The sequence below is a fragment of the Meriones unguiculatus genome, chromosome 6 (assembly GCF_030254825.1).
Source record: "Meriones unguiculatus strain TT.TT164.6M chromosome 6, Bangor_MerUng_6.1, whole genome shotgun sequence".
Lineage (NCBI taxonomy): Eukaryota > Metazoa > Chordata > Mammalia > Rodentia > Muridae > Meriones > Meriones unguiculatus.
Genome location: NC_083354.1, coordinates 136,088,779 through 136,112,979, shown reverse-complemented (window position 1 = coordinate 136,112,979; position 24,201 = coordinate 136,088,779). Strand labels below are relative to the sequence as shown.

General features: G+C 37.4%; 1 protein-coding gene across 2 annotated transcripts in view; it reads right to left on the bottom strand.

Moving 5' to 3' along the window:
- Mms22l (MMS22 like, DNA repair protein) overlaps positions 1–24,201 on the bottom strand; it is a 121,010-nt gene that overhangs the window by 56,095 nt on the left and 40,714 nt on the right. For both annotated transcript variants that reach the window (XM_060386067.1, XM_060386066.1), the window contains exon 14: positions 22,378–22,887. In XM_060386067.1, coding sequence (XP_060242050.1) covers positions 22,378–22,887 — 510 coding nt within the window. The remainder of the gene's footprint in view (positions 1–22,377; positions 22,888–24,201) is intronic.

Genomic DNA, 24,201 nt, shown 5'->3' with positions numbered 1-24,201 from the left:
TAGAGCACAGGAAAATGGAATGATTCTATTAGTTAAACAGACATAAGAAGCATATTTAAGATTCAGAGTTACAGCAAGTGTGGTGGTATACACCTTTAATCCAAGTATTCAGGAGGCAGAGACTGGTGGAATTCTGTACTTTTGAGGTTAGCCTGGTGTATATGTCTAGTTCAAAACTCCGTGAGAACCTGTCTCAAAAATATTAGAGCTATCATTTTTTAAAATCCCTAATTATTTAAAACATGTCTTAAACATTATTGTGTGGTTAAACGAACTAGCCAGGACCATTAGAACATTGTTTTCTTTGCTCCTTTAATACTTGGGCCTAGTTAAAACTTCAAAACTCTCTTTTTTCCCCCAAACAAGGACCATGTATGGATATAACCTAGAAGCTCTGCTCGGATGTAGCCCGTGGTAGCTCAGCAACCAAGTGGGTTTCCCTAGTAAGGGGAACAGGGACTATTTCTGACATGAACTCAATGGCAGGCTCTTTGACCTCACCAACCCCCAAGAAAGGAACAGCCATGCTAGGCCACAGAGGAGGACTTTGCAGCCAGTCCTGAAAATACCTGATAAAACTGGGTCAGATGTTAATCTTGCCAAGCCATGAGCATGGGAGATCTTTCCATCATCTCATATCTTCTTCTAATTCTTTCTTCTGAGATTTGAAATTTTTTTCATACAAGTCTTTGACTTGGTTAGGGTTACTCCGAGGTACCTTATGTCATTTGTGGCTATTGTGAAGGGTGCTGTTTCCCTAATTTCTCTCAGCCCTTTTGTCTTTTGTATACAGGAGGGCTACTGATTTTTTTGAGTTAATTTTGTATCCGGCCACTTTGCTGAAGGTGTTTATCAGCTGTAGGAGTTCCCTGGTAGAGTTTCTGGGGTCACTCACGTATTCTATCATATCATCTGCAAATAGTGATAATTTGACTTCTTCCTTTCCAATTTGTATCCCCTTGATCTCCTTCAACTGTCTTATTGCTCTAGCAAGGACTTCCAGCACTATGTTGAAGAGATATGGAGAGAGTGGGCAGCCTTGTCTTGTCCCTGATTTCAGTGGGATTGCTTTAAGTTTCTCTCCGTTCAGTTTGATGTTGGCTATAGGCTTGCTGTATATCGCCTTTACTATGTTTAGATATGTGCCTTGTATCCCTGATCTCTCCAATACTTTGAACATGAATGGATGTTGGATTTTGTCAAAGGCTTTTTCAGCATCTAGGGAGATTATCATGTGTGTTTTTTTTTTCTTTCAGTTTGTTAATATGGTGGATCACATTGATGGATTTCCGTATATTGAACCACCCCTGCATACCTGGGATGAAGCCTACTTGGTCATAGTGGATAATATCTTTGATGTGTTCTTGGATTCGGTTTGCAAGTATTTTATTAAGTATTTTTGCATCAATGTTCATAAGGAAGATTGGCCGGAAATTCTCTTTCTTTGTTGAGTCTTTGTGAGGTTTAGGTACCAAGGTGACTGTGGCTTCATAGAATGAATTTGGTAATATTCCTTCTGTTTCTATTTTGTGGAATAGTTTGAAGAGAATTGGTGTTAGCTCTTCCTTGAAGGTCTGGTAGAATTCTGCTCTGAAGCCATCTGGTCCTGGGCTGACCCTGAATAATCATTTAGCCAATGTAGCTCATGCCTTAGTTGTACAAAAGGGAATTAATGCTCAACTAAAAGGAAGCTTGATGGTGTTCAATCAGAGGATTGACCTCTTGCAGGAGCAAATTGATACCCTATGGCAAATCACTCAACTTGGCTGTCAATGAAAATATGCTGGACTTTGAGTCACTAGCATATAACATGAGAATTTTTCCTGTGCTGCAAATCTGTCTAAACAATTGTCTAGCTATATTTTAGGTAATTGGACCGGAGAATTCGATACTACGATGGAGCAGCTGAGAGTGGCCATTGTCACAGTAAATTCTACCAGAGTGGACGCAGGACTAGCCACAGGATTATCAACATGGATTGCTGCAGCCATGAATCATTTGAAGGAATGGGCGGGCATGGGAGCATTAGCAGGCCTTCTGGTGTTGGTCTCCTTGTTTGCCTGTGGTATATATGCAAGATTAGAGTCTCACAACATTGTAATGCAGCCATGATCATTCAGGCCTTTACAGCCATTGAAGCAGGACAGTCTCCCCAAGCATGGTTGGCTACCATAAAAAGCTAAAAGGTTATGCTCAGGATGCGAGGCTAAGCACTGCACTCAGGGTCAGCCTCTTTCGACCCAGAGAAGAGCATGTCTGATTGCATGCTGGTTGATGCCCCAGGTCCCGCCTCTGAGAAAAAGGTATCTGTCGGGTCTGATGCTCTTTGGGTGGATGACACCTAAACGAACATCGGTACAAAGTCCCAAATTATTTCTAATATCAGAGATCAGACCTCTACTCTTGCCTGATGCGTCTAAAACAAAAAGGGGGAACTGTAGAGAGCTGCGTAATGCCGCGCCTTAAAGATGGAGCTGGTTTCCGCCTTCCACCTTCCCGATGGTGAGTGCTCTCTGTCACAAACAACTCCACATTTGGCTAAGGCTGAGGATCTGGCTTGCTTCCATGTATGTGGACCTATCTACATTGCCCACGTGGCACGCTGGGGTTGGCTACCCAGCGGCTATTTAAGCTGTGGGCTGGATTTCCCCAGGGTCAGATGATTGTTCAAGGTTCCTGAATAAACTGCATTGAAAAAAAAAAAAAAAAACTGGGTCAGATGAAAGGGGAGTTGGTCCTCCCCTATCATTGGACTTGGAAAGGGGCAGGAAGAAGATGAGGGAAGGTGGGTGGGATTGGGAGGGAATGAGGGAGGGGGATACAGCTGGGATAGTTAATAAAATGTAACTAATAATAAAAATAAAAATAAAAAACAAATGGTTAGCATCCCCGAGGGAGAAGCCTTGTCAGGCCACAGAGGAAGGAAATGCAAACAGTCATGATGAGACCTGATAAGCTAGAGTCAGACAGAAGAGGAGAAGGACCTCTCCTATCAGTGGACTTGGAGAGGGCCATGGGAGGAGATGAGGGAGGGAGGGTGGGATTGGGAGAAGATGAAGGAGGAGGCTACAGCTGGGATACAAAGTGAATAAACTGTAATTAATATAAAGAATAAAAATTTAATTAAAGAAATGGTTAGCACTTATAAATACATTTTAATATGATTAGCCTTGATTACCACTGTAGGTTCCTACCATGTCCCTTGTCTATAGGTCTCTCTCAGTTAAGTGTGCACATGCAAGAAGATCAGGAACTAAATAAACAAGGAACACGTGATTCCATGGGGTGGGAAGTACACAAGTTGGTTTGAAGGACCTTAAATCCCAGTCTTTTTATTTTCTATCATTTAATTTTGTAGCACTCCCCCACCCCTTTTTTGTTTTATTCTTATTTCTCTCTCTCTCTCTCTCTCTCTCTCTCTCTCTCTCTCTCTCTCTCTCTCTCTCTGTGTGTGTGTGTGTGTGTGTGTATGCAACATATATGTGGATGCCCAGAGACCAAATGGGGACATCAGATCCCTTGGAACTGGAGTTACAGGTGGTTGTGACCCACCTGATTCTGGTGCTCTGGAGGAGCACCCAGTGTTCATAACCACTGAGCATCTCTGCAGCCTTATAAGGTGTCTCTCCAACAATGGCTGTCAAGACATGTATCTTCCCACTACCTTTGCCAATGAACTCACCTAGTTACAATTTATAATTGTGTCTTCAAATCTCTTTTTCCCCAAAGCAAAGGAAAATGAGAACTCAAACTGCCTCAAGTCTCTGATACACAAGAGGCCTAAGCAAATAAGCTGGTTACTAATGAACTATGATACCATCAATGTCTCTATCTGAAAACATCCTATAGAAGAAGTTGTTCCAAAATTCCTTAATTATGCATGTACTGAATATCTAATAACAACTATCTACTGACTAAAGTAAAAATGCTTGATGATACCTGGATCATTATTAGGTCTTCTTTAAAATTTTTCCATATCATTCTCCCTTGTACTGTTATTTTACAGATATGTCAAAAAATGAGAAAACAGATAAACACAAGTAGAAGACAAAGAAAATCGGAGCTAAAATTAATCGTAGTAGCAATGTAAACCATATTATATTCATCAACCTTAAAAGGAAAAGAAAAACTTCCAAATAGGAGTGCATTCAACATAAAACTGGTTATGTGGTCCTCATCCTTCAGATGGAGAAGAGAAATAAGAAAAGTGGCCTAAGGCTCCATGGTATGAAGTAGGGACAAAAGATCACTGTGTATCCTCGCTCAATTTGCTTCTTCATATAAATTTAAGTTAGCCGTAAGCCAGTGGCTTCTCCTTCCTAAATAAATGTAAATACTGTATTAATAGCTACGTGAGCACATGAAGAAAGTATTTAATATCAAAGACCATAGCTAATATGAACAGGCAGCAATGTAATCTATTTCCTTCACTTTAATTCTTTATATTAAAAATAGAAAAGCTGAAAGAAATACCAGTATGAATAAAAATTTTCTAACTTTAGTAATTTCAAACTGAATGTCATAAAAGAAAGTATGACAAAATATATGTATGTGAGAAATTATATTAGACTCTCCAACAACCATTATTCCTATGGGAATACACCTTCCTCTCTAAGTGAGTTTACATGTTTATAAAAGTTTCTCCTGCTTCTCTAGATGACAAATTCAGAATATCAGTTAAATAGTACGATTATTTCAGTCTCTGCAGAATGATGAGAAGATGAAAGCATGTTAATTTCTACATAAGGTTAAACTTCCCTTGTGAGAAAGCAAAGATGTGGTTACAAGTAACACAGACGATCCTGAAACAGACACGTGGCATTGCTGAATCTCTGGAAACACAGTATGTGGAATTTACTACATAAATTCTGGAGACTGTGTAACATTTTATATTACTAGTCTTCAGTACACAGGAAATTACAGGTAAGGACTATTTCAGAATTCAGAAAAAAAAAAAAAAAACAATGAAAGAGACAGAGATACTTAGAGACATCAAATGGCTGTTCTTTACGATTTCATACATTCTACTAGTCCAAAGGCATTTTCACATACAACACTCTTACAAACATAGTTGGGGGGGGGGGCTAACCCAAGAAATATTTACTAAATTACACTCTACTTTCCCTTAGCAAACCAACAAAAGACCAAACAATAAAAACTCAAAAGCACACATACCTTGTTACATAAGTGTACATAATTTTAAGATTATGATATTTATATGCATAAACCCTTCAAGGCTTAAAAATGTATTTATATGTGTCTTGCCTGTGTGAATTTACATGCACGCATGTGCAATTGACTGCAGGCACCCTGGTATTGGACCCCACTGAGCTGGAGTTACAGGCATGGTTGCAAACCACCTGATGTGGACCAAAGCTGGGTCCTCTGCAAGAGCAGTAGATAGACTTAATTATTAGGCCATCTCAAAGATACCCTTAAAATTTGTATACATCAAGAAAAGTATTAGTGAATCATTACCAGGATAATTTTTCAGGAATATACACTTTTCAAAGCTAAAACATTTAAAAATGAATTAGCTTTTCTCTCCCTAAATATTAAAAGTTTTAACTTTTATGTCTTCCATTTTTTGCCATCACTCTTTTTCAATCTTGAGCAGTAATTACCCCACAGGATAAATACAGGATAACAGGAGATAGACACTCGTTCCTTCATTATTTGTGAAGAAAGTTGACTGGATCCTCCAATTCCCCAAACCAGCATTTCTTGGTTTTGGTTTAATCTATCCTTTCTCAGATATTCACACCCTCTAGTAATATGTATCAGCAAAATCAAGTTAAAATAAAAAGCAAGTGGCAGCCGAAAAATTTACATAATTTTTAAATGCTCAAAGCAATATTGTATTGGTTTGGATTATATTTTTCACAACAAAATATTAAAGTATGCTGTGCTCAAAAGACTAACAATGTGTAGCATGTAAGGGGACGGCATTACAATAAGAGAGAACAGCAATAGATGAAAAACGGTGCCAGGGAAACTGTGGAAAAGCAGTCATGACAAATACCATCACGACGATTTACGATATTCTATGCGTGGAAGTAGCAAATTATTTTCATTAAAGGAATCTACAAAAGGTATCAAGAACAGTTCAGGAAAGCTTCTGAATTTAAGTCCACATAAGGATAAGCTTCTGGAGACGTTAGCTTCCCCCTTCTGATGTCTGCCAGCTATGTGATACAGCAAGAGTGACTTACTGCACATGATCACATCCATCATTTGGCACAGGGCAATCTCAGAAAAAAATCCCATAACGGCTATGGAAGTCTGAAGAAGATATCTTGAGCATCTGTCTATTATTCTATCAATCACAGCGTCTTTCATTTATTTACATGTCTACCTCCCTAGGTGGCGGGCACCGAGAGCAGCAGTATGTTTTTATATATTGTTCTCCCAACAGGACACAAAGTTCCACAGCAGCTACCTGTCAGGCACCTGATCACAATCAACTGACGGAAAAATAGTAATTTCTGTTTCATTTGTAATTATACATCTAAAAGCAAAATTTTCTGTTATATACCAAGAAAAATAACATATTATGAACATTTACATAAAATAGGAAGTTTTTCAAGAAATATTACTAAAATAATTAAAAATGAAACTCAAAAATCTTAAAGTCGGAAACTTTAAAATATAGCTGGGATGTCACATGCTTCCCCTTCTCTGAAACCAGGGAATAACCAGTAATGACAATAAAAGCTATTGATATTATGTATGCATTAGCCATGTATTATCTTATTCTTCAAAGCAGCTCTTTAGTGTATAATTATGTGCATTTTCCAAATTAGAAAAATGAGGCTTGGAGAAGTTATACAACTTGCTAAAGATTATGAATGGCAGAAAAAAAGTCAAACCTATGTTTTTGACCTTCAAAAAGTAAACAGAATTTTTTATTTTAAGTAAAAGACTCTTTATATGATTCAAGCATTAATTGACCTAGGGAGATGTTTATCAGGCATTGGCTATTTCAAGAACTCAGAAAAATAAGTTAATGTTATTACCTATTAATAAGGAGCCCAAATCTTCAAGCAAATCGGATTTTGAAAAATAAAACAAAATGAAGGTAATTTAATATACAACTCTTACATGTTTGCTGGATTAAGTAAATGGAAGCTTACACAATGTTGTCTTAACATGTAAGTACATAGAGATGTCCTTTTCTCAGTTAAAAAAAAAAAGTTGGAGCCAGGAGCAGTAGTGCACGCCTTTAATCCCAGCACTTGAGAAGCAGAGGCAGGCAGATCTCTGTGAGTTCAAGGCCAGCCTGCCCTACATAGTAAGTTCTAGGACAATCAGGGCAACAGAGAACCTTGTCTCAAAAAGACAAGCAAACAAACCAAGTTGTTAAATTTCACAATATAATTTTTAAGTTTGATTCTCACCTGAAAGAGTTGGTGGGGGAAAAAAAGGGTGTGGCTCAAAGCAGCAGTTAAGAGCAGGTAAGAAGCTAGCTGCTTTTGCAGAGAACCCAAGTATCCAAGTTGGCCAGATCACAAATGCCACCTGTAACTTCAGCTCCAGGGCACCTAAAAACCCTATTCTGGCCTCCATGGGCATGTACACACATGTGGTACAGACAAATACACATTTTTAAAAAATTATAATCTCCAAGTTATTGCTAATGGCTCCCTCTGGAGGAGGGCAGTTTAAGAAGAGATATAACTTTAATTTTCTACTATTAATATATACACTTTTTTATTATTTAGTTTTCCCAAGATACATAAAGTTTGATAATAAAAGAATGTAAGACAATCCTTAACATCTCTCTAAAGCTTTCAAATGCTTCTAGTTCTATTACTTATTCTTCTACACAAAATAAGTGTAGCTCTTACTGTTCATCAAAGATGCTTCTCCTTGAAGCGGAGGGAGACTGTTACAGAAAACCATAACCAGTCAAATGCAGAGTGCCTAGTCCCAATGGATACATCTACAACACTAATTCTGCTCGAAGACTCAAGGGAACAACCCTGAAGGTTAGAAGAACTGTCAAGAAGTCTGCTTTAAGACTGTGAGAAAGAACTAGGAAGGCTTACCCATGATACCATAATACTGGAATAATATGGCTGCCTAAACAAGCCATACACAATGACAACATCAAGAAGACATGCTAATTTTAGATAGACTCAAGGGGCTCCACCCCTAGACAAAGAATTACAAGCAACAATAACTGCTGAGAAAAAACTTAATCTTCCCCAGGCATGGGCCTTTAACTGGTTATGCCATACTAAGTGGCCAGCCTGAAATGAGGTGTATACAAGGACTGCTAAGCAGACCCTGCAGGTGTCACAAGTTAAAGACGCGCAAGCCATGAACTGGAAATGAGTGGGCCACACAGAGCGCTAGAGGGAGAGGACACAAGTCTGAAGGGAGGAGAAGGGAAGAAAAGAAATGGTGCAACTTTGTTTTAAAACCACGTTAGATGGCAGATGTAGAAAGAAATAAACCTCAGGAAAATGGTTGGGCACACTAATTAAAAGGTAAAGAAACAAAAATTAACTTTTGGAAATATTAATAATTTACCGAACCTTTTAGAGTCGTTTCATCACATATTTGAAAGCTTGCCACCTCTATTTCTGCAGTTTTCTTCTTATAAACAAACTAGAATAGCAATTTTTAAGTTTTTACTATAAGCTTTCCTAATTTGTAGAATGTATATAGTTATTCATGTAAGTACATGCAAATATATTAACCTTGAGTTTAATTCAACTGTGCCTCCCAACAATATTTTAGCTATACATAGGTTCTATGTTTTAAATTATATTAAAAATATCTTCCACATACAATCAAGTCAGTGCATGTGAAAGCATTACTTGTCATGCTTTATGAAGACACCCGTGGAGAGGTATAGTAACTTCACAGTAAAAAGAACACGTCTAGACACAAAATACTTGCCATACATCTTTGCATCTAACTGCTGAAAATCAAACAAAACATTAACTTTTCACAAACAGACATGGGCTCTTCTCTGTGTCCTCCAAACTTCCCACGGCCTTTCCCCACAGCCTGTCATGCTCTCGTACTCCCTTTCAAATTCAGGGCCTCATTTTCTGCAATACTGCTACATAAGTATACAATAACACAAGCTGAGTCTGTCTACTGTCTAGTGATGGCTGCACGTATATATTTTCAGGGCTGACCGCTCTATCTATCTATCTATCCATATAAAATGGAATTATGATACCAAAAATAATATAAATGCCATTGATATGGGAAGCTGCTAATAGCCATTTACATTAAAGGGCACTAATTTGGTTACATGTAATCTAGTTGCTTTAAAATGCATATGAACTCGAAAAGTAGAATGGGCTCTAACGAAACAGCAAGAGTAATGCTACATGACAGGTAGCTTTTCCAGTTAATCTCCATTTTCTGGATTAATACCACAAATGTCTGATTCTGATTTTTTTTTAAAGTTACAACTGAAGAAGTACAATTAAAGGAAACAGTCTTGTATGAGATTTCTGATGGTTTTGTTTTTTTAAAAACTATTTGGCTTATAAGAGACATTTGTCTTCTATCCCACTCCTCCCTGAGAGACAAATTTATGCACACACTCAAAGGATTTTTTTTTTTTTTTTACTTTGTATCTCTATCAGGTACATTTCAAACTGTGCTAGCACTGTGGTTGGTAGTCTGCTGTTAGACTCCAAAGATTACTTTTTAGTAAAGTGCTGTTATTGATGAAAATACAGAATTGAGAGACCCACCCACCCACCTGAGGTCCCCTCAAAGAGCAGTCCGTTAGAATGGATTTAAGGGGGGATCCCTGTGCTGCTGTGTTTGGAGCACTTTCCTTTTATAAACAGATTAACCCTTGTTTCACTAGCATACTCTAGAACAACCAATTTCCCCAGATTGAGGCATTTACTGTATCAAGTAGGCTTTAAGCCTACTCTCCAGCCATTTTGTATATTCTACTAGCAGCTCCCCCCCCCCACCAAAAGCATACCAGATTTCTGGAAAGCAGGAGAGAAAGCTTTCTCTCCATTCTGGTTTCCAGGAAAACTGCCAGTAGGAGGCAGCAATGCCTGCCTGTGGCAACAGCAGTGGCTCTGCTCTGCACAGTAGTTAGCTGCTCGCTTCATTCTTCTGTCATTATATAAGCAAGATGACACTGTTCTCTAATCCAGCCAAAGCTGATAAGTACCATCAACCTGTCACTTCCTACATTTCAAATTCTAACATCACAGCATCAAAGAGTTTTTACATTTCGATTTCTTTTGCTGGCAGCAGCCGGTAGCCTCTCATTCTCCCACGGTGTTCTAATGCTGCATTTGCACACCGGGGTTACTCCCAGACTGAATAGCAGGTCATCCCCTGCTCACTGAGCTCATCTGTGGCCCATGTGCTAGGCAATTTAGATCCAATCAGCCCTTATTTAGCTCAAGAGTAATGAGCAGCATAGTGACACAGACTTAAGCCTGACCCTCAGGACACTGCTCATCAAGCAGTAAAACTGTGACAAAATCATTCATCTTCCACCCGCTGGCAAGAAATAATACTCGCACTCACTGTATTACTTTTCAAGATAAAAAAAAAAAAAGTCCTGAATTTTCATGATGTGAGACATTAATTTGCAGAAAGCTGAATTCCCTTAAACCCCCCTGTTGCTATGAGCTCACCAGGGGGAAATAGGCCTTAGGAGACTGAAATGGAATAAAGAAAATTGCTCCAGCTTTCTTTTCATTTTAAATAAGCCTTAAATCTGACAAGAGACATCCTGAAGAGAGAAAAATATGTATCTTGTAAGGTAAAGAAGAAACAATTGAAATTAAGAGTTTTAAATGCCAGTTTCACTCCCTATTCTCGATTTTGTTGAAATGTTAATAAATACAATTTTAAAAAGCAATTACTCACACTCCTTTACAGGACAAATGGAGGAAGGTAAGGCTATTCCTTATAAACAATATGGTGGCAAAAGTAAACCTCATGCCAGAACGAAACGTCCTTGGATGTTGTCTGTAAAACACATGATAAAAGACAACAGCTTTGGGGAGATAAAAGAAATTGTGAGGCTAGCCAGGTGTATTTCAGACTACAATAAATTTAGGCCTTTTCTGTAATTTATAGTGTGCCTTGTGAGTCTATTAATCCAAAAATAATTATGGAAATAATGAAGATGTTGGCTTCCTTCCCACACTGACATCACACCATTACATTAGTGCAAACAACACATATGTAGCTCTTAAATTTTACTCTTCCACAGAGCACTTCCCTTGTAGAACCAAGTCACACTTCCAGTATATCACATCAAGTTTCTCTGGATTTAGTCCATTTAATAATTTTCGTTGATTTTATCTATCCCACAGTTGAAGAAGAGTTAACTTCAGCAAACTTGTCACAAAAAGGGACTCACCAGTCTTTAATACTTATTATGACAACATGTCTTTTAAGAATCAGCATGACATTGGTGCTGTGTAAGCCAATGTGGATATCTTCCCACAAGCTCATTGCCAACTACATCTAATGTTTCCAGGATGGGGGAGGTCTAAAGCCTGGCGTGAACCTTGAGTTCAGACAAGACGGCGATGCTTTCAACTCCTCAGCATCCTCTAATTTATTACCACTGATTAATACCAAAATACCAAAACACTCACAGCATTCTCCTTACAAAACCGAGCAGCAATCAAGTGGTTTCCTTAAAGTGCATTTCATCTGTCCCTGACCCCTCAGTACTATTAATCTTGGGTCAGTATCCTGTCTCTACCCCTTTCATTTCTCTTCTCTTTTTCTCTGTCACCATGAAAGTAGATTTTCTATATTTTACCCCACTTTCCCCATCATAATTTTTCTAACTTTAAACTCTTGGCAGTAATTATGCAGAGAAAAAAAAAAAAAACAAAAACCAAAAACTTCATAAAGATTAATTTCTCAAATTCCTTAATGGATAATCTTGAAAATATAAATCTAATGTTCCACTTGCATACTTAACAAAATTTTAATGAATTAGGAATATGAAATTTGACTTATAAGCAGAGATTTCAAAAGCAAAAGCAAAACAAGTATAAAGCACCCAAGACTAATAAGGGCAGAGAAAAATTCATGAAGCATTCTTGTTTTCTCTTATAAAGGATACAGGCTCTAAAACTCACATCTGATCCTTACTGTCAACCTGTTCCCTTACATTGCACTGGAGTAACTAGACTTTCCAACACAGAATCTTCAGTTCTGTGAAATTTTCTTAAATTATATTTAATAGATTATTTTCTTTATTCTCTTTTCTCAGTTCTCCTTTCCAAGTATCTTGCTTCTCATCCAATCCCAGCACAATTTATTTAGAGGATAAAGGTCTTATAGATGCAGCTTCAACAGAGTAGTTCTCAAACTTTTTGAAAACAAAGAAGCTCAAGAGCCCTCTTACTCCACCTACTTCCTTGTTCAAGTATTCAAAGAGTCTGATGATACTTATTAAGTTGGAAAACAAAACAAAAAATTGCCACTAACAGCTCAGATACATAAAATAAACATGGTAAGCCTTGCTTTTCAATAGCATCAAAATATTCCAATTAATTAGAAAGAATGTATTTCCTAGAATCTTCTGGATGTCCTTTCTATTCAGAGATGCTTTGGAGGCAATAAACACACAAATGAATTTTAGATTTTTGCCCTAAATCCACATCCTAACTACACAAGCACTGTCTGCTTTCCGGTAGATACTAACAAGATCGGTTGTATAAACATAAAATACTGAGAAATAAAAACCATTACCTATTAAATATGGTGGCTAAAATAACAGAATATAAAATGATTATGACTTAAATAGACATCTAAGTTTCTTTCTCCTGTCCGTCTATCATTCATATAATATACAAATACTAAATAAATTTCATTTGATTGGATCACATGTGTCTTGCTACAATAGTCACTGAAAGTATTACTTGAATTTGTTAAAAAAAAACTTTTATGCATTTATATGTATCCTTTGCAGAAAAATAATTACATTATAAAGTTGAAAGCAATAAACAACATTAGAGCAATTCAAATGAAACACATTGTTTAAGACTAAAGACACTTGTCAGATGTGGTTGCAAATGCCTTTAACCCCAACACTCATGGGTGGGACAGGGGGAGGGCTGGTAGAGGCAAGCCTTCATTGAGATGCTAAGTTCTGGCCAGCTTTGTCTACAAGGTGCGTCCAGGACAACCAGAGCTCTGTTAAACAAAGAAATCCTGCCTTGAAAAAATAAAAACAAAACAAAGCGTAATGATACTTCGGTAAGTACACATTTCAGAGATGCCTGAAAGATATTGTTCACACAATAATAAAAAAGAAATTAAAGGGAAGCGTCACATATTGAATACACTAAGGGATAATTCCAACCCTTCTTTTGAATAGATACATGTCAGTGCTGTCCAACTGTTTTCTGGACCACCACCTCCCCCTTTCAAAGATTTCTTTATGTATGAGTGTTATATCTGCAGATACCTGGTATCCACAGGTTACAAGAAGGTGTCGAAGATGTCTGGAACTGAGTTATGTACAGTTGTGAACCATGTGTGTGTGCTCGGAACCCAACCAGATCCTCTGTGAGCAAGAACGTATTCTTAATCATCCAATCCCAACACGGACAATTTCCCTGTGCCAACTCTCCAGCTGTTTTTCTGCTCTTTGCTGCAGTAACAACTGTCCAGAAGATCTTTCCTAAAACTGTACTGTTAATTAGAGTAAGAGAGTTTAAGCCCTTATTTTAATATGTACTCCCTGCAGCCCATGCTAGAATTTTCACAAGTAGCAAAAGCAAAAGGCACATTACCTGCTGGCTGCCTAGAATACTGAATGACTTCCTCCATTCATGAGGTTCTGATTCTACTTACAGCTCTTATGTACTAATTTGTAAAATTCTATTACCCTCAAATGCCTCTAAATGACTTATCTCCCTCTTGTATCTGCTACCCTGCCTGTATGCCCCTCATGAGAGGCATTGACTATTTGATATTCTAGCTTTAACAATTACATTCTTGGATTTAATCCTTTCAAAATCATGCTTTTCACAGTGTCAGCTGGTTCAATGCAGATTCATTCTATCATCTTGGCCATATTTTAGTCTAACCACTCAATGAGTTTTGATAGAAAATATAAGCAAAGGTAGCTTCAATTGATTAAATAAAGGGGGATTCACAAAAGACTTAATTCATGCCAGGAGAGTCAGATTGTGGATGGCTCTGAAGACCAGAGATGCATAATTATTTTTCTATGCCCACCAGAATATCACTTAGGTGAAAATGATATAACCAGATTCTTTATTCAAGAAGGTAAAGGTAAGAAAAGAATATGAAATAAATATAAGCAACAGCAACAAAAAAATAGGTCTTTATCAAAAAATAAAAGCTTTTATACTGTAAAAGACAAAAAGAATAAAGTTAATCCATAGGAGAAAATATTTGCAGATCATATATTTGATGGGTCTTGTGACTAGAGTATATAAAAAGCCCATATAACTCAATAACAAAATATTTTAAAATGTATACAATGTATGAACAGACTTATTCAGAGAGATAATGGTCAATAATCATATGAAAATATGTTCAGTATTATTAATAACCACAGACGTGCAGACAGCATCAGGCTAAGGTGGCATCTCTCACCCATGAAGATCTCAATAGAAAAGTCATGTAGCAGCCATACTGTCAAGGCTGCACTCTCTCGGTGATATGATGCCCTTTGTTTATATGGAAGGAATAAATGTGAAATGGTGTAGTCTCTTTAATGCAGTTTAGCAAGTTGAGCAGCATGGTTCAACAACTCCACTCCTACACATACACCCAAACAAAATATTTAAACTTTCACTTAGAAACCTTTGCCAATAATGATATGGATATATAAGTTTTTTCTTATATGATCTTTAAAAAACACCTTATTTTGATGCAGAAAATGTATTATCTCTAGAGCAAAGTTCATTGTCAATCCAATAGATGATCTAGACATTAATACCTACACATGAAAAAATACAGAAGTTCAGCAAAATATAAAAAGTCAACAAATATTGTTAATCTAATAGAATGTAGTTTGCATTACTACATAAATTTACAAAATATGTAAAAAATAAACTATAGAATTTTAGCCTCATTAAATATATATATGGTCAAAATACTAATTTATAAAATATATAACTTGGCTGAAAGATATATGAAATGACATAAAAATGTATTTACATAGGTTGGATTTTATAATTCCCCAAATACTAAAGTTTATATTACATTCTTTAGAGATACTTGTGCCCCTTTCGGCTCACTCTTGAGTAAGAAACATATTTGGACTCAGTTTCTCAAATATAGACTGATAATATACTTCTCAATGAAGCATTTATGTGCTCTCTCTGAAATTATGATAACACTGCCCTCAAATTTACATAATATATATTAGCATAAAAGTTCTACCTAGTAATATGTACCTGTAATAAACTACTTTTCAGAAATGATCGCTACAGTCCATCCTCATGACTAGACACGCCATAATGATAGGAAGACGCCTGCATGCTGTCCAGAGTGTACATCCCATTTTCTCAAGAAACAGTGTTCACAGTAGATGCAGACCCTCAGGAGAGTAACTCCTCATGTACTACCTATTTTCCTAATCAGGGAGACCAGGTTTTCTCCCCAAGGGAAAGAAAAAGAAAACCTTTTGTTTAGAATGACATCACACCAGTAAAAGGTAGCACTAAGTATGGAAAATATTTGAGGGAAATAACAAGTATGTATCTGAACTCATCATGTATGCACATGCACTCTCTCTTGCTCTCGCTCAGTCTCCTTCCCTCCCTCTGTCCCTGTTCTCTTCTAATACCAGGACAGTAAAATAAAAAGCAGATGATCTTCTAACCTCATGGGGTTGGGTGGGGGTTGGTTATAAAAGTAAGTATATTTTCAAGCCAGGAAAAAAAGGCAAAGAAGCTTAATCTTCTAAGGAATTGTACACAGCCATACTACAAAGGAATGTAATCATCCCCTTTATGCTACATACTTTCAGTCTCAACATTTAGCATTTTAGGCAAGCTCTCCAATACCTTTAGACTTCTTTGATACTAGGCTCTTGTTTAATACAAAATAGGATGTCAGTTGATCAATATCCATTTGGCTTAAATTCATAAGTCCACAATTTCCCTTAAGTGTTAGAACAAACAACTACAAAGCCTAAAAATGTATTGTTTCTTTTTTCAGTTCAAAATGATATTTGCAGGTGCCAAAAGGCATTTTGAAACCACTCACCCTTACATCACTAAAAATGAAAAAGGGGGATGAGGAGGAGGGAGAATCCCACGAGGCCTTATGTGTCAAGTTTTTGCCCAGAGCTAATTTTCATAGCTATGTTATAAAACCTGAAAATAGAGGTTTATAATGGAAATGCTGACAGACTCTTAACTATAGCAGGCCGAATGGATATAATTAAAGAAAAGCTTTCAGCTACACCTAACCACAAATGAAAGACTGCATTTTTATATTAACCTCAAATAACATCAAGTGAAAACTGGAAATGTGATTCCATAAAGGAAATGTAAAATGCTAAAGATGACCGATAAACCTATTTGACACTTAAGAGTTTTAAACAGAGGTATTTAGTTAACATAACCAAGACAGTATTTTCACAATGCTACTTAATCAGAAATAAAGGATGCTCTGGTGAGCCATCAGCTTCAGTTAGCAAAAAAGTGGCATATGAAGCTATTATTTCTTAACAGCCTAGAGGGAGCTGCTTCTCCCTTTAATCAGTAATCTTGACTCTGTAATTTCTGTCATACAGTTATTAAATGGCTATCTATCCAACACACACACTGCACACACTCATAAACATACATTCACACTTCGCATATACACAACTGCACAAACATTTATGCAAGGGCTGTTACTTTATTCCCATCTGAACTTGAAAACAGAGGAGATTGTTAAGGTAAAGTATTTTCATCCTTTCCCTTGGGCAGGGATGCAGCCAAGAATAAGTATCATCAATCTATGTAATCCATCTTCCCTAGCTAAATCAAAAGTCAAAGAATTTAGCTTTGTGCTCAACTCTAAAGCAGAACAGGTGCCTATGCTTTAATTTTCAAAAACTACCACAAATGTTTTGAGCTTTTCTATAATATCTTTACTGGACAGTGTAATTGACGCAGGCTACCAAAAAAGAAAATTTCCAACAAAAGTTATAGGTTTTGGATTTAAAAAATCAGGAACAAATCTTTTTTTTCCAAAGATTTTTTTATTATTATTTATTATGTATACAATGCTTTGTCTGCATCTATACCTGCATACCAGAAGAGGGCACCAGATCTCATTATAGATGGTTGTGAGCCACCATGTGGTTGCTGGGAATTGAACCCAAGACCTCTGGAAGAATAGACAGTGCTCTTAACCTCTACACCATCTTTCCAGTCCCAGGAAACAAATCTCTATGTTCAGATAAACAAAGGACTTAAAAAGGGGGGGAGGCACCCTTTCTTTCTTTTTAGAATAAACAATTCTATGTGATTTCTAGGGACTTTCATAAAAAATATTCCAAAGGAAATGCTTTTCTACACTGCCAATATCTATCTGAAAGTGCTAAACTGAAAATATCTAAGTCACGGTCTGTTATACATGTTGTGGTTAGTTTCAATGCAGATATGAGCAAATTACTATCTAAGATGCAGAGATGCACGAGTCAACAAATCTAAAGTGTAACAGCAGCGAGACTTTCACAAGCTGCACCACTCTGCTGGCATCATTCAGAATGGCCTCAGACTCCTCTCAAAGCTCCTCTATTTTTGACACCAATTTTATAAGATTTTAAGTTCTTTATGGCACTTGTTTTCAGTCAGTGGTAACTCAGTGGTTAAGGCGGCTTCCCGGAGGACCCAAGATCAGTTCCCAGCATCCACATCTGGAAGCTTACAACTGCTTGTTAACTCCAGCTCAGGAAACCTGACACCCTCTTAGGCCTCCAGTGCCCTCTGGCCTCCACTGACACCTACATTCACGTGTACACACCTAAGCTTTTTTCAAAAAGCAATCTTAAAAAAATACACATGTGTATATGGATTCAATGTCGCTTTTTCATAGTCTGCTCTAACAATAAACAGCATACACATGCTCACACATACACAGACATACACCCTGCTCCAAGAAGAGCAAACCTCAAACTCCATTCAGAAACAGTTACGAAAAACTACTAGCATAAATGTAAATTTGCTTCACCTTATATATAATCCACACTGTGTTTGGGTATACTTTTCCCCTGCAGTCCTTATGGTCATCTCTAAATTCATCACCAATGTGCTCCCCATTGACAGAACCCTATAACTCATACAGTACTTTTAAGCAGTATTTTTATAATTCTTAAGATAGATTGGCTTTAATGCTAAAATAATTTACTAATTTGAATTTTAGAGAACAAAATGTTGTTTCAATCACAAAAATAACATTGAAGTGGTTGATGTGACATCAATAAATCAGACCAATATTTTGTTACATGTAATTTACTTGCCTCCACATTTTATAATTCATTTTCTGATTCATAAACTGCAAAATTACTAAAATAAGAGAATCAAATGCCTCCAGGAAGCAACTATTTTTCAGAAGAAAAAGGAAAAGGCTCATGCACATATACACAAGCAATGATAATTTCAAGCTTGTCTACAGTCTGCAGATTTTACTCAGTGTACTTCCCACTACTGAATGATACAGAAGTGATGCCATTAGTGCTATATGAGCAGGGGAGTACATCAGAAGGAGGCAGCTAGTGAGCATAGTGAAAGAACACAGTCTCAAGGCTGAAATCTAATGGGATAAACGTATCTATAATTTCATTTTCATCTATAAATAAATGGAAGAATTAATAAAGGTGGTAATATTTGAAAATTATAAATCCTCAAAAACTATTGAAATATTCTTCTATTCCACACTATAATTTTTTAAAGCTTATTTATTTTTATTTCATGTGGATGGGTGTTTTGTGTGCATATACCTCTATGAAATGTGTGTGCCTTGTATCCATGTACATCAGAAGTCATCTGATCACCTGGAATTGTAGTGACAGATGGTTCCAATGTTGCCATGTGGTGATGGAAATGGAACCCAAGTCCTTTCCAAGAACACGTAGTACTCTTAAGCGCTAAACATTCACTGAAATTTTACAGAATCACCAAAAGGAATTTCATAGACTCAAACAAATGTTAGTAGTAGATACATATCAAGTTGAGAAAAGAAATATTCAAAAATGTTTGCAATTTCTATTTTTTGAAGTATCTCCAAGCTTCAAAACAAGCTTTGTTTCTCTTCTCTGGCATTTCCACTAAACTCAGTACTTTGTTTCTATCTTAGGCTGTATGCATTTCCTAAGTTATTTTCCAGTGTTCTAAAAATGAAAATGAACAAAATTCAACGATATCCATTCATTTATAAAACACACGACCACTCATTCTTACAAATTAATTTACAGATACACTTCTTCAAGTACACAGATGCACTTATATAAAAATGTTAAATAAAATGTGCTGTAATACAGATGGTAAATAATATCAATGTCATTATTAGGGACAAATGGTGCAAATAAGTCCTTGATACAGCACTATAATGTAACACTAAGTAGTCTTTAAAAAGAAGTAGGCGAGTCTCCACATAACAACATAAAAAGCTGCCCAGAAAATACTAAGCAAAGAGAAAAGGAGGTTTCTAACACAGATCAAGAACCCTTCAAATGTAAAAAGAAGCAGAAAACATCTGAAAGGTCCTTAGGGAATCAGAAGTACAGCAGTGTTCCTCTGCCTCAGTACTGCTGAGCTCTGCTGTATGATCTACCTGGGGAACTGTTAGACCTTTAGATGTATGATGGCCTCCACCCACAAAATGCTAGGGGCATCTTCCTAGCTGTGACAACTAAACATATCTCCAGACATTACCAAATATCCCCTAAAGAACAAACTCGTTCCTAAGAGAATCACTAAACTACAGAGTGAAGGCGAGAGTTAACACATTTCACCACATTATATTCACAATGTAAAGAAAGAATATTAACAAAACAGAAAACTGCTAGAGTAAGAATATTTATAGGTGATGAATCTAAAAAAACTATGTAAAGCCAGGCATTGTGACATACACCTTGTCATCCCAGCATTTGGACGGTACGGATTAGAACAATGAAATTCTGAATTCTAGGCCCACCTCAATTACATCATGATTTTGATTTCCCAGCCTAGACTCTCTCTTAATCCCCCAAATTCAACCTCCCCAAAATCTATTCAAAATTAAATTTAATATTAAAAGGTAGAATAAAAACAATTTATTACTAAAATCTGTACATCTAAAGAAACTAATCAAGAGAGAGGACCCTGACTAAAATGCTCAATCCCCATCCCAAAAGGCAAAGAGGAAGGACATCAGAAGAAGAAGAAAACAGGAAACAAGCTAGAAACCCGACACAGAGGGCCTCTGAAAGGCTCTGCCCTGCAGACTATCAAAGCAGATGCTGAGTCTTATGGCCAACTGTAGGGCAATGTGCATGGAATCTTATGTAAGAAGTGGGAAATAGTAAGATCTGGAGTGGACAGGAACTCCACAAGGAGAGCAACAGAACCAGAAATTTGAACACAGGGGTCTTCCCAGAGACTCATGCTCTAACCAAGTACCATGCATGGAGATAACCTAGAACCCCTGCACAGTTGTAGCCCATGGCAGTTTCGTGTCCAAGTGGGTTACATAGTAATGGGAAGAGGGACTGCCTCTGACATAAACTGATTGGCCTGCCCTTTGATCACCTCCACTGGAGGGAGGAGCAGCCTTACCAGGCCACAGAAGTTGACAATGCAGCCATTCCTGATGAGATCTGATAGACTAAGATCAGAAGGAAGGAGAGGAAGACCTCCCTTATCAGTGGACTTGGGGAGGGGCATGCGTGAAGAAGGGGGTGGGAGGGTGGGATCGGTAGGGGAGGAGGGAGGGGATAATGGGGGGATACAAAGTGAATAAAGTGTAATTAATAAAAATAAAAAAAAATTAAAAAATTATTTTACATTTTGCTACTTTTTTTCTAGGACTGACTCTTCTGAAGATGTAAAACTCTTTCCTCCCTTGTTCTTTTGTTTTTAAATCTTCCAAGTATGGTAGTTCTCAATTACCATGGCAGTTCAGAATAGTGCCCCCTTGCCTTTTATATTACCAACTAAAACTGAATGAAGACAGAAATTTCTATTTAAGCTAGAAAGCACAGGGAAATGCTATTTTTAAAATGGATACATAAAATGAATTTAGTCTGTTAGATAAAAGAAAATATGTTGATATATTCTGACTCCAAAAAAACATTTTTATTCAAAGATCTATATCTCTAGTACTGTGCTCCAGCCCCTAAAGTCATATTTCTATATTCAAGTTCTAGCCAACTTTTCACTAACAATGACTACACAGGGATAAACTTATTAAGAACACATATTCAGCTGGGCATGGTGGTGCATGCTTGTAATCCCAGCACTCAGGAAGGCAGGTGCAAGTGGATCACTATGGGTTCGAGGACAGCCTGATCTACAAAGTGAGTCCAGGACAGCCAAGGCTACACAGAGAAACCCTGTCTTAAGAAGAAAAAAAAAATATTCAAAAAGTAAAATATACAAAATAATCTAAATGCAATAAATATTCTAACTATAGTTATATCAGTCAATAATTTACAAATGAGTATATCTGTAAATTAACATATCTGTACAATTGGAACGGGCCTAAAAACATAAGCCTTGTATTGATTTCTGTTAAAAAATACAACAACAATTTCAGGAACTATTTGAGACAGTGGAGATTACAAGTAAACTTTCAGTTCCAACTTAAAAACACCATTTTAAAAGAAAAAAGTCATACAACGTAGGAGGTGGCCAGATGGCTAGCAGGTAAAACCGTTTACTGTGCAAACCTGGTAACATGAATTTGATCCCCAGATTTTCCATGAAAGAACTGACTCCTGAAAGTTGTCCTGTGACTTCCTATATATATGCCATAGAATGTACATACCCACTCACATTCGTGCATTACACACACACAAAATACCGAGTTAAAATAAAATAGTACACTGTAACCCAAACCTCCCTAAGGGAAAAAAATTCCATAGACTTCTATGAAAGCCGCCTTACACTTGAACTTGTGCTAGTTTTGCTCAAACTAGCACACCTCTTTTGGTCACTTAGGGGAGAGACAACACAGAAGGTTGGTCTGAATACAGGGCTCCAGACTCACACCAGGGTGATCTCAGTTTACTTTTGTTGCCCGTGCCTACATAAAAGCTTTCTTGGGAAGAACTAGTGTTTGGAAACTAATGACATACGCCAAAACAGTAGTAAAATCACTGTCTTCTACACTTGGAGTCCATAAGTATGTCAAAAGAGAAGCTTACCAGCACTGTGTTAGAAAACATACCTGATTCTAGCCAGCACAGCCTGTAGAAAGCTCAGCACTCTCCTAAGCTCAGACTCCCCACAGGCTCGCAGTAGCATGCTAAATCCATCATTGAGAAGATGCTCGTGAGCAGGGTATAAGCAGCAGCTGCTCTCAAACACATCTTGAACCCCATCAATGTAGATGGAGAGCAGTGTCCACAGAGTGTGTCTCTGGGCCATTTCATCATTCTTAGACACCAAGAATTCCTTGGCTTTCTCCTGGAACTCACGTGACAGTTTCTCAGCCCAAACAGCAATGTCCAGGTTTTTCTGAGCATACATCAGGAGGAATGCCATCTGACCCTTCCAAACAAGGGCTCTGTAAGATGACGTGGAGGCAGGCCTGAGGAAACGGAGGAGCTCTAGAACACGGCTTGCTGCATCTTCTATCTCTGCAACAGCTGCTAACAGTAGAAAAAGGAGGAAAAAGTTCTGTAGGCCAACTTCAGTTAGTTCTTCCATTCGTTTTTGATGAAATTTAGAGTATATTCTATAAAACATGAAAGTAGTAACATTAGCTCATTAACTAAAATCTATCACTTAAAAATATTTTCCTCCAATATTCATGACACAGTATTACTATAAAATTTCAGCTAATTTTTTATGTGTGGTACAGAGGCCTGAGGTTGGCATCAGTCTTTCTCAGTTGTACCCCACATTGAGATAGGGCCTCTCATTGAACACAGAGTTTATCCTTTCATACAGTCTTGCTGGGCACCTTACCCCAGGGGTCCACTGTATGTACCTCTCAAGGGCTAAGACTGTGTTAGCCTCTGAATCTACCCAGCATGTACAAGATGACGGAGATTTTAATTCCTACCTTTATCCACTGAGCCATTTCCCTAGGTCAAGTTTTAGTTAACTGTCACTTTGATATTGCCCTGTCATTATTTCTACTTCACAATGCCCACTAACAGAGCAAACCATTAGAGTTGAATCACAGGATTCAGGAGCTCTTCCCAAAGAGGATGGAAATGCTCATTTCCTATGGTGCATACTTTTCCCCTTTGAATTCCCATCATTTTCCTTACTTCCTGACAAATAAGACAGCGTATATGTTATAGCCTGGATCTCAAAATGTCCAGGGGTGTGAGGTTGTGCAGCAGTGAAGTGCACTGGGAGATAGTGGCATCTGTAGGATAGAGGCCAAATAGAATTAGGGCACTTACTGAGACACCAACCTGCTGTCACCTGTATTTCTGTCCCTGGCAAGAAGGCAAGTGGCTTTTGCTCAGTGTTATGCACCTCCTCAGCCAAAGCAACAGAGGTCATGGGTCATGGACTGAAAATCTAGAACCAAGAAGCAAATAAACCCTTCCTGTAGAAACCGCTTACCTCAAGCATTGCCACAGAATTAAAACCAAACTCTTCTAAGCACAATTCCGAGTGCTCTCACTGAAGTTTAACTCAACAGTTTTTCATAACTGCTCTTAAATGTTTTCCCCTCCACCCTTCAGAAAGACATGGTTTTATTTTGTACTGTATAACAATTCAAGGAGCTAGGTTATTTTACCTAGTTATAAGGAAAAGTTATGAGAGTTCAAATACCTAAGCCAACCATTACAAAATTTAATCTCTCATCAAAGTTACCCACTATAACCTAACAGTACATTTCTCTCAACATTCAAGAGTTTAAAATTGGAATATAATTCATCATGACTTTCTACTCGTGAATGAGCCTTTTTTATAATTTCTATATATACAATTGGTTGTTAAGATATGAATAAGTAAAGCATACAGATTGAGTGTTCATTCACAATGGAACTGCATACGTAAGAGCTCATATGCTCCACAAAGTAAAGAA